The 16,118-nt window shown below is 40.7% G+C and overlaps 1 protein-coding gene and 1 long non-coding RNA gene across 2 annotated transcripts in view; one reads left to right on the forward strand and one right to left on the reverse strand.

Annotated features, from left to right (window-relative positions):
• The window catches only part of LOC111862412 (p21-activated protein kinase-interacting protein 1-like), an 18,356-nt gene extending 3,692 nt beyond the window's left edge, over window positions 1-14,664 (reverse strand). Inside the window, exons 1-5 of the mRNA XM_023847783.2 lie at window positions 14,454-14,664; window positions 14,209-14,371; window positions 6,047-6,181; window positions 5,723-5,843; window positions 4,225-4,393 (exon numbers count right to left, since the gene is read on the reverse strand). Coding sequence (XP_023703551.1) covers window positions 4,225-4,393; window positions 5,723-5,843; window positions 6,047-6,181; window positions 14,209-14,371; window positions 14,454-14,537 — 672 coding nt within the window. The 5' untranslated portion in view covers window positions 14,538-14,664. The remainder of the gene's footprint in view (window positions 1-4,224; window positions 4,394-5,722; window positions 5,844-6,046; window positions 6,182-14,208; window positions 14,372-14,453) is intronic.
• Window positions 14,665-14,739: 75 nt separating this feature from the next.
• LOC111862410 overlaps window positions 14,740-16,118 on the forward strand; it is a 1,990-nt gene continuing 611 nt past the window's right edge. The window contains exon 1 of the long non-coding RNA XR_002842427.2: window positions 14,740-14,834. This is a non-coding gene — a long non-coding RNA (uncharacterized LOC111862410). The remainder of the gene's footprint in view (window positions 14,835-16,118) is intronic.

Here is a 16,118-nt window from a genome sequence, read left to right on the forward strand (position 1 = left end):
TATCAATTAGCTCTAAAAGTTGAGGGGCCTCACCTTGTGGCTATGGGGGCCACGTGTTTGACACGGCTGTTCTAAACCAACCTCTTACTTGCATCAATTAAAGTTTGTGTGTTTTTCTTTATGGTATCTACATTATCACCCAGTAGATTCACATCATTGGCATAGGCCATCAGCTGATGTTTCCCGTTTAACTTCAGTCCCACCTGGTTTCCCTGGACCTTCCTAATGGCATATTCTAAAGCAAAGTAGAAAAGGAGTGGCAATAAAGCATCTCCTTGTTTTAGACCATTCTGGACAGGAAATTTATCAGACAAATGTTTACCTACATGGACTGTACTATACGTTTCGTTCATACACATTTTAATCAACCTAACTAGTTTCATAGGTATCCCAAACTCTATCAGAATATTGTACAATACTTCACTCCTAACTGAATCATAGGCTTTCTTGAAGTCTATGAATAGGTGATGTACTGTCTCACTGTACTACCACTTTTTGTTTAATATTTGATGAATGCAAAAGATCTGATGTGTAGTTGATCTGTTACACCAAAACCCACATTGATGATCCCAATAATTTCATCTATGTATGGACTTAACCTTGAGAGAATAATATTGGATAAAATTTTGTATGAAGTTGATAGCAGTAATATCCCACAATAATTACTACAGTAAATTTTATCGCCCTTCTTGTGAACTGGTACAATAATAGACTCCTTCCACTTATCAGGCAATGTTACCTTATGCCAAATAGAAGTAATTAGATTGTGGATCTTAGAATGTAATATTTTGCCTTCTGCTTGAATACGTTCTGCCAGAATTTGATCACTAGCTGATGATTTATACCGTTTTTATTTTGCAATAGCACTTTCAACCTCAAAACGGCTAGGATCAGGTATTAACGGCTCAGATGTATCGATGTCTGTCTGCCTAACATCACTGACCCTACGTACATTTAATAACTGAGAGAAGTAGATCCTCCACCTATTCAAAATGTTGTGGGAATCTGCAAGCAGATCACCATTCTCACCCTTCACTAAGTTACTCAACTCTTTTGCATGCGTACTTTCTTTGGTTTCGGCTTCTTTGGGCTAAACCACACTGCACTCTGCCACTTTGTGGGACACTCATATTGAAAACATGTCTTGTCAGTAGTAACAATCAATTTTATAAATTTTGTATCACTTTGGGCCAACCGTAACATGTCTTTGCAGTGTTCCATTTTAGCATGCTTTTCATTGCGTGACAGTGCGTGCGGTACAAACCGCGCACAGACTTTCCATTTGCCCAAATCCTCGGTCAAAATTTGATGCACAGTACTTTTTGGTATTCCCCAAAACTCCTCGATGAGTCTTGCAGAAACACATTTGTCTGATGCAAGGATGTCGGTCACATTTTTCACATTTTCTTCAGTGTGACTTGTTCTCGGATTTGATGCATGTGAAGCATCTTCAATGTCCTCCCTGCTGTCACGAAATACGGCATACCATCAAAAAATGTTCAAGCGACTCAAACAATCACTACCATACACTCCTTTCATCATTTCATGCGCTTCTCCAGCTGTTCTGCCTAACTTCAAACAAAATTTGATGTTGGCTCTCGCTGTTCAACCGCCATTTTCCGACGACTGTCAGAACAGTACTGTTACATTCAAGGTGAGAACACATGATGCAGCAATGCTTGTGCTTTGAAATTATAGACAGCCACAGCTGAAACTTCAAGAATCTTAATGCCACAACTCGCCAACAGATGACACTGAAGGGCAAAATTAAAAAAAATGAGTGCTAACAGATCCTGGACACACCGTGTATGTGATTTGAAGCTCTTACAGTGACAGTACACAATAAAATCTTTGGTGATCAGCCATGTAAATGTGGAGTAGATGTCTGATGTTTCGGACAGCATATCTACCTTCGTCATCAGGGGGTTGATCAACATTGGTCCACATATGGAAAATTGGACAAAGGTGACAATGGCAACAGTGGGATAGAAAATCATGAACCACAGAACTGACTTAGCCCCCAGTGATTTCCATTTGTTTGGACCAATGAAGAAGCACCTATGAGGACTGAAATTTTGTACTGACAATGAATTCAGACAGTGTCCTGAACTTCTATACAGTCAGATAAAACCTTTTGTGCTGATGGCATCAGTAACTTGCCAGGAAGCTTGGCAATTCTGGCATGTATACTGGATTTGTAAAATAATTAAAGTCTTGGTCAACCTTAGGGCATGCCGTAGCATAGTTGGCTGAGGCACTAGGCTACAAGCCATAAGGTCCAGGGTTAAATTCCAAATGAGGTCATTAGATTTTTCAATTGACCTGATCCTTCCAGCCACACTATGGCCTCTGGGTCAACTCAGCCTCTAACAGAAAAGAGTACCAGGAATCTTCCTAGGAGTAAAGGCTGGCCAGCCAGCACATAAGACTGACAACCTCGAAACCAACTATGAGCCAACTGTCTAGAAAACGTGGGAGCCTTGACATCTCACAATCCTATGGAACTCTACAGACTGTTACAGGGATAGCTTTACCTTTTTTTTTTAACCACATCAACCTCGAAACACCCTTGTTTCCACAGGTTTGAAGATTCTGACATCTGTTAAATCTGTGAAATAGAATTTGTCATGCTGATTGTACCACTTCATTCTGATGTTGCAAAGGCAGATGAAGACCTACAAATGGAGCTCAACAAACAGCAATGGAACTGGCTTTTAAAACAAAACTGTAGTGAGACTGAACTGCCAAACATTTATGCTTGTTTATCTGTGGATCATTCCCAAAACTTATTGTCTATAAACCAAACATGTGCAAACAACTGTTTTTGCTCATAAATAGAAACAAAAACCCCAAGGGATCACGATAACATAAATGCACTTGTCATAACCAGTGCAGAAGTATTAGCACAAGAAGTGAAACCCAACATCTTCACACTAAGTGCAAATGAAGAGTGTCATTTCCCCAGGCAAGAACTATTTGAATGATAGAATACATGAGGTGACTAACAATACTGGCCTTTTGTGTTTAAACTAATGCTGATATAAAAATATTTTACTTTATTTATTCTTGGTGTATTTAATAAGGTTTTTAACAGGTGTGATTATAGTGTTGAATGGCATGATGGACAGTGAATAATTAATTATAAATAATACTGTCAGGAAGTTTCCCTGACACTTGCCCTGGGGCAGCGCCCACCGAAAATTTGAGTATTCGTCGCCAATATCACAAACAAGTTCTCCTTGGGGATGGATATCCTATGCCCATACAATGCATCTGTGGACCTTGGGCGTCAAATGCTTTGTCTGGCAAAGGAAGAGGTTTCACTAAAGACATAGCCTAATTTAAGGCAATGTCTCGGCATTTCCAGGGACAGACAGGAAGGCCATGGTTAACTCCTCATTCAGGTTAGTCATTCTACATGTAGAGACTTGAAACATAGACCTTCCAAATATGAAACAGGACTGCTAACTATCTGATCCTAAATTTGGTGTCAAAACTGTTAAAAACATAAATTTAAAAAAGCTATACTTGTCAGTGAGAAGCTGGGATAACTCAGTCAATACACTGACTGGCCTTGGGCTGCATGGCCGAGGAATAAGACTTTGATTTCCAGCAAGGATAAGAGATTTTTCTCTTCTCCACATTGTCCCGACTGGCCTTGGGCCTGCCCAGCCTCCGATCCAATAGGTGTAGGAGGGGACTCCTTTCCTGTGGGTACAGTGCCTTGAACATGAAGCCAACTACTCATCTTCATCCAGGGCTGAGATTAAGAACATGTGGATCGATACATTCACTCCCCCATGTCTTCATTATTTAAGGATAGGGATGACCTTACTTTGACCTATTATAATAATTACTATCAATAAATGTAGCTATTTATCAACTAGTGCTCCTATCCTGCCTGCAGATGTCAGTAGTTCCAGCCACCAACCAATCTCAAACACCTATCATCTCAATATGGTCCGTATGTGGTAATATGTTTGACACGCCTGTTACATAGCACAGCGATGTACCACCTGTTTTAACATCAGAAAAACTCTGCACTTTGCCCACACAATGTAACTGTGTGTTCTATAGAATTCTCACAATAAACAGTGATTATCTCCCTATACCACATTAATTGGTTGATTTTGTAACAAAGATGCAGCATGTCTCTTGTGAGACAGAAACTGTGTGTCAAAGTTCTGCAGCCTTTTGAATGTCTGATTTGAAACCTGCCTTTACCTGAGAGAAACAGATGCAAGTGACCTTCTTTGCCAACTGGAATGTGTGCATAATGCCTGCTGTGTGCACATCGTACACGCTGACTTCAGTACCAACAGCTATAACATACATGCTGCCATCTGGTGACCACAGTAAACAAGACACAGCTCGTCCCTTCCCAGTGCGATTCCTTGAAATAACAACCACTTCTTTAGTTCACAAAGACATTTTACAGAGTACAACCACAAACGTTCCTAACATTCCTTTCACTCACAATGTTTTAAGAATCCAGGAGTATATCATCTGGAATTTCTAGTATTTACCTTACAGACCCACTGGCCCAGTACTACATAAGATTAATTAAAATATTTACAAATTACATGTATTAAAATTATTATTAAAGTTCTGTACAAGGATACTACAGAACCTGTTGTCCAGCATATAAACTAATTCAACACTGAAGTGTTGCCATGGTGAAAGTCAACCAACAATTTGGAGTAACATGTTGCCTCCATCTTCAGGGCTGCAGAGTAAGCTAAACAAGAAACCAGCATGAACCCAAATATAGAACTCTTCATAACAGATGCTATAAGAACCTCATATTTTACATATCTGAAAGTTATTGTCTTCAACATGTAACACCATGTAGTCTGGTACTAAACTATTTACTTCCATTTCCATAGCCATCAAAGTTCATGGAGAGAGCAATAAAAACTATATCTGAATTCTGTCAACTGTGCAGGAAATGTTATGCAATACAGACACCTCAGAACATCACAAAACAACAGTTTATTATATATAACAAACTGATCCTAATACTTAAAGGTAAAACATGAAAATAATCACATGAAAAATCCAAGCAACACCTGTATTAATGGAAAAGCATGAAGGACAAAAATTCAAAATGAAATGTTTAGAAGAGATTAGAATCCAAATATTGTTACTACAGTTAGAAGAAAAACGACAATGATATGGTCATACAAAAGGGACGAAGAGAACAATGTTACTCAGCAGGGCATTAGAAGTGAAGAAATCTATGGGACAACCCAGAACAAGACGGTCTTGCCAACTTCTGGAGACATGAAGAACAGAGGAACATGGGAAGACAGACTTGGTCAGAGACTTTCTATCTGCTGGTAAATTAAAGTAAAGTTGTCCCTGGGCTTAACTAATTAAGCACTACACAATTTGGAGGGAAGCTGTCAACTTCATGTCCCAACTGCTTTATCCCCGGGGAAAGGGTTCATGGAACCCGTCAGATTGGAGGGTGGGTGGGCCCCAGAACTGGTCTCAACAATGTGGGGTGGACCAAACTCTTGCTCCTACCGGGACTCGAACTCCGACCCCTCGGTCATCCAGCCTGAAGCCAGTCGCTATACTAATTGGCTTTCTGTCCACTGATCCATACACAATGGGAACAATACTAGGTGATGGCAAAACAGCTAATGTTACCTGCATACGAGGCCGTCTGAGAGCCATGAAGCATGTCAATGGTTTGCATTGAATTAGGATTACTTACTTTCCCAAATTCGTAGCATAGGCCTGTCGTCCCTTGACAAGGTTCCAGGTTCGAAGGGTGGCATCAGTACCCACTGACAAAGCTAATTTTCCACTTGGATGGACACTCAGCAATGTTACGGCTGAAATAAGAGGCAAGTCCACCATCGGTAAGAAAGACACACATTCATGCGATAATGCTCAAAAATGCTCAAAACTGCTGATATAATGACTTGACAATGACATTTTAAAACCAATCAGCATGTCCTATTTTCATATCTATCTTTCCTCTGACACAGCTGATTAATATGTTCTTGTTTCATAGTTTTAAATTTAAGCAGCTTACCTTCACCTTTGTGAGCTTCGGCAAACACTTTCTCCAACTGCCAACTTCCAGTTCGGAATATGGCTATACTGCCATCTTCACCGCCACTCAGTAAATGAGATCCATTTGGTGAAAATGACAGGCAATTTACAGTACCTGTATCAAAGGCTCATGTTACTAGACTTTCATATATCAGAGGTAAAATAAACAAAGGACAGTGGACTGTATATACTCATATTACACATAAAGAGATTTGCACAGGATGGTCACTTTCGCTGTCAATAACACAACATACAGTGGCTACATTTAAGGAGTAAAATGCAAATTAAGAAATCAAGGTTTCGCAATATGGACCTGAATTACACCAAGGAATTTTACTTAATCTTTAGCATCTGGAATTAAAGGCTTAAATACTGGTGCTGATGGCTGAATCTTAACAAGGGGGGTTTAAATTGTAAGCATGCCAGCGTTGAAGAAACTACAAATGCAACTGCTAATTCTAGTGAAAACTATTTCAAAAATAGTAAATTGTCAAGTGACAGTGCTTTTTTTTACTACTATGAACATCATTGTTTCTAACAGCCAAAGGGGCCCACAGGGTTGTGAGATGTCAAGACCCTCATTTTCTAGATAACTGGCTCACAGATGGTGGTGAGTTGTCAGCCCTTTAACCCCAGGAAGATTCCTGGTACTCATTTCTGTTACAGGCTGAGTGGAACCCAGAGCCACAGTACGGTTGGCAGGATTAAGTCAGCTGAAAAATCCTATGACCTCATCAGGAATTGAACCCATGACCTTCCGGCCTGCAGCATAGTGCCTCAATCAACTATGCTACCATGTGACCCTTATTGAAATAGAAGAAAATATAATTAGTATGATCTGAATATACAGGATGAATTGTATAGAACTGGCCCGATGAATTTGCTAATAATTCCGCAGGTGATGCATATAACCGCTCACAATTACAACATAATAATCTGTGGGCTGTGCTGAGTCGAATGGTGTGCGCATGATCCGGCAAGTGGCAGCCCTTATGCTGCAAGGTCAAGGACAATCTCAAAATGTGTCTGCAGTGTGCAGGCGACAGTCATGGAGTACACTGTTGAACAACAAGTGTTTCTCGTGCACACGTACTGGGTGACAGACTTGATTGTGAACACACAATTGGAATTCAAGAGGAAGTTTGGAGTTCTCAAGAAGCCAGTGAAATCGACTATACAGTCCTTGGCTCAGAAATTGGAAAGGACAGGGACACTTTTAAGTGAACGTGGTAAAAACCACCCAGAAATGCCAGAAGAAATGATTGCAATTGTGTGGGACAGGTTACTGCAGTCTCCAAAGAAATCATTATGACATCTAAGCCAGGAAACCAGGTATTCTTATTCAACGTGTCAACGGGCTGCAAAGAAAGCGAATCTTCATTCCTACAAGATCACCAGTGTTCAGGAATTGGGTGATGTTGATAAAGATAAACGGGTTTATGGTTTTGGGAATTTGTGCACGATAACCCCAGAATTTTGGATATCACTTGGTTTAGTGATGAAGCATGGTTCCACCTCTCAGGATATGTAAACGCACAAAATTCCAGGATCTGGGCGTCTGAAAATCCACATGAGATTGCTGAATCACCACTACACCCACAAAAAGTGGGTGTGTGGTGCGCCATTTCTGGTTTACGAATCACTGGACCGACCTTCTTCGACACAACCGTGGACAGCACCTTATACTGCCGTATTTTTTACGATTTTGTGCAGCAGCTGAATGATGTGGAACTTACACAGGGTTATTTTCAGCAGGATTCAGCGACGTGCCACATGTCCAACATGTCCATGGAACTGATTGAGAGCTTCTTCCCCAATTGCGTCATCTCTAAAAAGATGTGGCCCCCAAAATCCCCTGACCTTACCAGCCCGGATTTTTTTCTCTGGGGTTTACTGAAGGACAGGGTGTATGCAAACAAACCGCGTATGTTACAGGATTTAAAGGACAACATTTCAGCTGAAATCAGGAACATCACTGAAGAAACACTGCAGCGAGTCATGGCAAATATGCAAACGCGGGTTGAGGCGTGCCTACTTGAAAAAGGCAGACACTTTCAACACCTGCTCTGATCACAGCACACAATCCAAGATAAGATATGTGTAAATTACTTTAATATCTGTATGGTATATTTTATATTACAGCTCATTTCGTCGGGACAGTTCTATATGAACCACCCTGTACTTCAATTGCTTTCCTTCCCACACTGAGCAAGAATCTTGATTTAGAAATTAATTTTTACATTAAATGCAAAAATGCTGGTCAACACACTGACATTTTGCAGCCCTTTCTTTCTCCTTCACTGAGCACACACAACACCACAAGAATGATCTTACAGGTGGCCAGTGTTCAGTATGCTGAAATCTATGTCAAGATATCTGATTGGTTTATGGGTTTAGTGTTCCTCTTCATGTGAACTGAGGATGTGACTACCTTCCACAAATTTCCAAGTCATTCTGAATCAATGTCAAATGAAACTTTTGGTTATGTATTCTGCAGCCACAAGATGACAGAATGATGTAGTTACTAAATGCAGGGGTGAAAAAACGTTTTGCCCACTTCCATGCCCTCCTACAGGCTCAACAGCTATCAGTCACATTGGCTTCCACTAATGTTGCCATCATTTGCCATTACAATGTCATCTTCAAGCTCACTTTCACTACCAGAGTAACTGCTTCACCAGAGTCACTCTCACAAAATGAGGTCCTGTTCAGCATTTTGTTATGTCCTTAAGATATGACGGTTGGAACTTTAATAGTGGCAACTATTTATTTACAACTGATACAAAACAGATGCATGTTTCGAAGTTTTACTGTCCTTCAATGTAGTCACCAGCATTGTGTACAACCCGCTGCCAGTGATGTGGAAGTTGTAGGATACCTTTAGCAGCGCCTGTTGTGTTGATCGTTCGAATGGAGCAGTCTACTGCCTTAAGGATCTCTGAAACAGTTCTGAAGCGAATGCTCCTTCATCTTAGGAATCAAGTTAAAGTCACAAGGGCTTAAGTCCGGGGAGTATGGCAGATGGTACAGCACTTCCCAGCCCCATTGATTGAACAAATCAGCCACAGCTTGTGCTGCATGCGGCTGAGCAATGTCCTGCAAAATGATGGGTTACTTCTGCAGAAAGTGTCGCCGCTTCTTTCTTAAAGCTCGTTGCAGGTTGTGTTCCAAAAATGAACAGTAATACTGTGCAGTGACAGTCTGCTGTTAGGCAACGGTATGTGTTAGGATAACACCATCACAGTCATACACAAGAATCACCATAACTTTCATATTGCTGGGATTCTGATGAACTTTTGATTTTCGCGGTGACCCATAATGATGCCATTCGTTCAATTGGTGTTTCATTTGTGGCTCGTATGATTTTGTCCATGTCTCATCCAGCATAATGATATGGCGTAAGAAAGCCTTTCCTTCATGCTCGGAGTGCTCCACATGGTTACCAGCAGCATCGTATTGTAGCCATTTCTGCATTTCTGTCGAATCATGTGGAACCCATCGTGATGCAATTTTTCTTATGCCCAGGCGTACCTTCAGAATGTGAAGCACAGTCGTATGTGCTAATCCTGTCTCTCGGGCCAGCTCACGAATTGTATGGTGTCGATCACTCTTCAGTAACGCACTTCTTCACTGACACTAGGACGACCTGGCTGACGCATGTCTGCCACATTTTGGCATCCCTCGTTGAAGGCTTTTACGCACCTTGCCACTGTTCTGTAAGGCAATGCAGATTCCCTGCAAGCCTCTTGAAGACCTTGATGACACTGTCGTGCTTTACAGCCTCTGGCACATTCAATCTTTATCCAGCTCCGTTGTTCCTGTTTCAAAAACATTGTGACAATACTACATTAGACCACCAGCTAACACGAGGCTGTTCTTCTCATCACTGCGCATGCACGTGATGTGGGAAGGGAGAGTCCATTTGCTCTGAGGTAAGGTAGGTATGTAACTAACGTGTGGTATAAGCGACATTATTTGGTTCCATTGCATGGCATCTCTACAGCAGTGTTGCCACTAATAAAGTTCCAACCCTCGTATATGCTAGTCATCTTCACACCAGCATAGTAAAATAAAAGCAGGCCCATGTTTGCGGCAGGAACTTCTGTATGTGGGCAACTCCTCAGCTCACCTACCTCAAACTCCTCCCTCGCTCTGCAGAGAAAAATGATTGCGAGAACACTTTATTTCTGTTTTTCATTCAACTCATTCAGGTGCTGGCATCTCAGAGAGAGAATGGCATGCTAATAGAACAAGCAGAACATGGACCAGATAAGTTGGTGCAGTAGTAACACTGCATACTTACAATCAGCAGGTGCTGACTAATATTTTATTATATAAAACCATCAATATAGCATTACACAATATTTCTGTCTTTTCAGTTGTGGACTTCTACCCCACAGAGAAATTTTATTTAATGTCATATACAACAGGATGCCACAATTCATAATCCTGGCTGATATCTTCCAGGGATATGCCGTTGCCATGTTCAGTCATCACTTTCAGCCCTCCACACACACGTGTGTGTGTGTGTGTGTGTGTGTGTGTGTGTATGTGTGTCTGTGACGGCTGTTATATACGATGGGGTACCCAAAAGAAACCGAACTAATTTTTTTGTGGGCAGAGCTTTTGTAGTACCGCGTTTTGCCGCTATGAGCGCATAGAGCTAACATTCCTGAGTCGATAAGCCGACTACCATTGCTTCAGAAGGTAAGGACTAGTTTCAGCAGAGTTTATAGTGACAACTGTTTTGTTTGATCGTCGTTTTTGCAANGAATTGTGGAGCTGTCAGGAGTGACTTGGAGCTCAGGGGCCAGATTTGTGGCAGTCGGGTGATTGGTTTTTCCATCATGACAATGCCCCTGCTCACACAGCCCTGTCTGTACAACAATTCTTGACCAAAAATGGTATGACCCCTGTTCCTAACCCTCCATAATCACCCGACCTTGCCCTGTGCGACTTTTTTTTGTTTCCTCGAATGAAAAGAGACATGAAAGGAAAAAACAACGGAGGCGCTGTCAAGCATCTCAAAAGATGAATTTAGACAATGTTTTGAAAAATGGAATAAAAGACTAGACAAGTGTATTAGTGTAAGTGGAGAGTACTTTGAAGGGGATTGAAGGTTTGTGCTTAAAATTTCAATAAATAAGTTTAAAAAAAAATAAGTTCGGTTTCTTTTGGGTACCCCCTCGTAGATCCTACATTACACAGCATGTCAGAGGTGAAATTATGACTGGATGAACAAAACAGAGGGATGCTAACCAACAAGAAACAACCATGTGGTTAGTGAAAAGAGGCAATAAAAATGTTCCAGAGTTCAGGTGAACTTAAAAAGAGGTGATGCAAAACGTTCTGGCAACCAGTTGGTCTTGACAAGAAGTTTCAGCAACCCCATGTTTAGGACAGGAAGCGATGAAAGATTTCATATTTTATTTTTTCCATTTTCTTTTTCTCTCCTTCTGTCTATGCAAACAGGAAATGGAGTTCTGTGACTGTTCCATGAAGCTGGTTCACTGGTGGGTTTCAGGGGGAAAGAGTTGGAGCCAGGCTTCACTCAAGTGGCATCTGCCTTCATGGTTAAACAGCCATCAAAATAACAAAACATCACCCCTAAATTAACTGTGAAAATGGATGCAGACTGAGTAAAGCCTGGTATCACATCTCTCCAGTTAACAACCTTCATCCAGTAATCACTGAACTCCCCTTCCTATCCACATGGGGAGAAGGAGAAAGATGAGGAAGGAAGCAGGGAAAAAAACAATCTTCCATCACTTCTTATCCTAAACTTGGGGCTCTTCTCAGGACAACCTCATTGCCACAACATTTTTTATCACCTCTTTTTATTAACCATGTAGTCACTGACACAGTTTTCATCACTAAGGCCACTCCCTACTGGTTAGCATCCTGCTACTCTGTTCATCCAGCATCAGTTTCACCTCCTCCCCCAACCCTGCAGATGGCAACTGTAAGTTTTACCACAATGCTGGAAACCCTCAGCATGCGATGTAGCCTACTCCTGAGAGCCAAAGTCACACATTAAGCTCCAGCTGCAAACCCTGTTAACTGCAGATCATAGTGGATGAGCAGTTTAGGGCATGAAATGTCTTTGCCTGCTCAAACACTGAGACTCTGAGTTCAAATCCCACTGAAGGCATGGATGTCTGTGTGCGTTTATTCTGTGTTTGTGCTGTTCTTTCTGTAAGCAGCAGCCCTGCTACGGGCTAATCCCCTGTTGAAACAGTCCTACCGACTGTGTATAGATTAAGAAACTGAAAAAAAAAAACAGCCAAGATCCAAAGGGTTGGACAGCCATATGGAGAGAAAAAAAAATGTTATTAATTAGACAACTATTTTGTACCATTTTTGCACCTATTTTCACAACATAATCACTGCACTGAGTAGCTATAAAATAACTGGATTGATTTTTTTGCTGAATCCCTGTGGCCTTGGCAACAGTGAGTGGGGTGGCATATTAGCCTGCCCTCTCCTCTCCATCAACTCTACAACTTCCAAGACCATACAGCCAAAAGTGTGGTACCAGCCTTTGTTTGAAGTGTATTGTGTATCTGAGATCCATCAGAATTATGCTAAGTGTTACAGTAGAGCAACATGTCAATGTGAAATTCCTTGCAAAACTTGGAAAATCAGCTAAAGAAACATACAGTTTGTTGATGGAAGTTTATAGTGATGAATGTTTATCTTGTACTCAAGTTCTCAAGTGGTCCAAAATATTTAAAGAGAGAAGAGGAGAGACTGAAGTTGATCCGCATCCTGGTCGGGCTTGCACATCAAAAGCAGATGTTAACATTGAAAAAGTAGGTGAAACTGTTTGAAAAAATCGTTGCTTGGGCATTCGAGCAGTTGCTGTATTAGCTAACACTTGATAAAGAAAGTGTTCAGCAGATTTTACATGATCATTTTAACATGAAAAAAGTGTGCTCAAAAATGGTGCCGATAATCCTCACTCCTGAGCAAAAGAAAACTCAAATGAAAATTTGTGCTGACATCCTTCAAAACACTGAAAATGATCCAAACTTCTTAGGAAATGTAATAACTTGTGATGAATCAAGGTTTTTTCAGTATGACCTGGAAACTAAGTGCCAAACCATGCACTGGAAGAGTCCCAGGTGGGGGGGAGAAAGAAAAGAAAAGCATGGAAGAGGAAGTCAAATTTCAAAGCAATGATATCTTCTTTTTCCGGTATCTGGGGAACTGTTCACATTAGTTGCGTGCCTGAAGGTCAGACCTTTAACCAGATCAGCTATAAGGAGGTTTTGACAATTCTTCATGAATGGGTGTGAATAAAAACACCTGTAATGTGGAGGAAGGGCTTGCGGATTCTTCACCATGACAAGCTGGCACACAACACACTGTCTGTCAATTTCTGGCAAAGCACAAGATTGCCATATTGGAACATCCACCCTAATCACCTGACCTAGCCTCATGTTACCTCTTTTTACTGCCAAAGAACAAGTCTGCATTAAAAGGAACCCATTTCGAGTCCACAGATGCAGTGTAGGCAAAGGCAACAGAGGTAGTGAAGAAGCTATCAGAAAAGGACCTGCAGCATTGGTTCCAACATTGGTGAATTCGCATGGAGCAGTGTAGGGGTTGGGGAGCAGACCACTTTGAAGGTGATAACATTTCCATTGTATGATTAGTTGAATAACAGATCTTAGAGCATCAGTCCTGTTATTTTATAGCCGCTCCATGTACTTCTGCTTCAGTTGCCACTAAGTTACAGCATTATAACAGCCAATATAAGACAGGTTACAGCTGATCAGTTTTATTTGCTAACACTCTATGTTTTCCATTCTCTAGTAATGAAGTCAACAAATGGAGATTGCATTTGTCAGCAATCTGTAGTGTGCTCTACTTGATAGATGTCATGGTATTTATATTGTATTTGACTTGTTCCATATCCTATGGTGTCTTCCTGTATCTGGATTTACGTAACGGAAACAAATTGAACAACTGCACTACTTTTAACGTGACATAAAACAACAACTATACCTCATGCAATGAGAACACAAAATCCGTTTGCCTACAGAAATTCTTCTTTGCTACCAGCTGAATATACATCACATAATCCCTTGAGTTTAGTTCTATGCTACATATTGTATGTTTCGTCTTCTTTTACCTTACCGATATGGTGAACAAGGATTCCCGATTCTTTGCGAGCGTTCATATCATAAACATGAATGGTTTCATCTGCGCTCCCTGATGCCAGAAATTTACCATTTGCGCACACACTTCGAATACTTGCTCGATGGGAATGGTCAGCAAAACTCTGAACTAAATAACATTTCTGAAATTTGAAGAAAACAGGCATACTGTCACTCTTAACCTTACATAAATTTTTGAAGCGAAACTTTCTTCTTCCAACTTACCGCGTCTTCCTTTTTAATAGTTTTATATCCCAACAGAAACTCCTCGTAAGTTCCAACAATTATTTCTACGTCCGGAACAAACATTTTTAGTTATTTAAAAATACTAATAATCACAGCACATGGTCACCTCCATTTCTAATTCAGGCGTTTCGCTTGCAGCAAATCGCGGACCTCACCGACCTCACCGACCTCACCGATTAGCCAGACTAGTCAAGCATCGAAAGCAATCGAAAGGAAAGGACCACGGAGACCACGGATCAACACTGGACACCGTTAGTTACTCTGCATGGCCCACACTATGCATATTTGATCCTACTTAACACATATTTTGTCATTGAATGTTACTGAAGGCGACACCTTTTGCACCCGTTCACCTCTCAGGTATATTTGGACCTCAAAACGTATTTATCTTGGCACTGCATTTTAATACTGTAATTGACGATAGTGGACCTTAACAATCCGAATGATGCACTCATCCATTGGTTAAGAAACCCTGGTGGTGTTTGGTTTGTAGGGAACCAAGCAAGTCGCACGTTGGAAAGTTCGATATGGGAATGGCATGTTGCGTTATCCAAGAACAACAAAACATGCCGGTTTTGCATTTTAATTCTACCATTGAAGGCCGTTAATGCAATCTTTGCTCGTCAATATAGATTCTACATCCTACATCATCCGCTTCTGAACTTGCAAGAACTGTCTCGGTTCTAGATGCGGTTATTTGGATAAGTCAAGCAGTAAAGAAGTTGTTACGAGAAACTGTGACAAAGAGTTTCGAAAAAGCAGGATTTTCTACGGTAGAAGTTACTCCTAGTGTAACAAAAAAATTTGCAGGTATAGATGATATCCCAGAGTATGTTGTCAAAAAATGCTATCCCAAGATTATAACTGCTTTGACATATGTAATAAATTTGTCACTTGTAACCGGACACTTCCCAGACCAGCTTAAAATTGCAAAAGTCAAACCCTTGTATAAGAAAGGAAGCGAAACAGAAGTCGCTAACTATAGACCTATATCACTAATTTCTGTATTTTCAAAAATTATGGAAAAAGTCGTGTATAAAAGACTTTTTATCATTCTTAAATATTTACAGCATAATCAATGACAAGCAGCATGGCTTCTGTAATGGGAAAACAACAAAGACTGCAATCGCTGATTTTTTAGGGAACGTATATGACTCATTGGATGAGAGGGAAATAGGTATAGGATTATTTTTGGATCTATCTAAAGCTTTTGACCTAGTCGATCATGATATACTGTTAAGGAAGCTGGAACGAATGGGAATACGAGGGGTTGCGCTTAAATGGTTTCAAACATATCTGGAAGGAAGAGAACAAAAAGTAGAAATTACATATAGGGATAGAGAAACCAAGGAAAGCATTAACTGGCTATCACAACAAAGACCCGTAAGTCATGGAGTCCCGCAAGGTTCTGTTCTTGGACCAGTTTTGTTTCTGCTATATATCAATGATTTAGAAGCAGGTATTCAGCAGGGAAAACCAACGTTCTTTGCCGACGATACCAGTCTTTTTATGTCAGGGAATATGGTCGATGTTGTCCAAAAGGAAATAAGTGAAACAATAAATACACTCACAGAGTGGTTCGAAAGGAATAAGTTAATTATTAATATAGAGAAAACGGTAGCAATATCCTCCCATCACCATCAG

This window comes from Cryptotermes secundus, unplaced genomic scaffold (assembly GCF_002891405.2).
Source record: "Cryptotermes secundus unplaced genomic scaffold, Csec_1.0 scaffold715, whole genome shotgun sequence".
NCBI lineage: Eukaryota > Metazoa > Arthropoda > Insecta > Blattodea > Kalotermitidae > Cryptotermes > Cryptotermes secundus.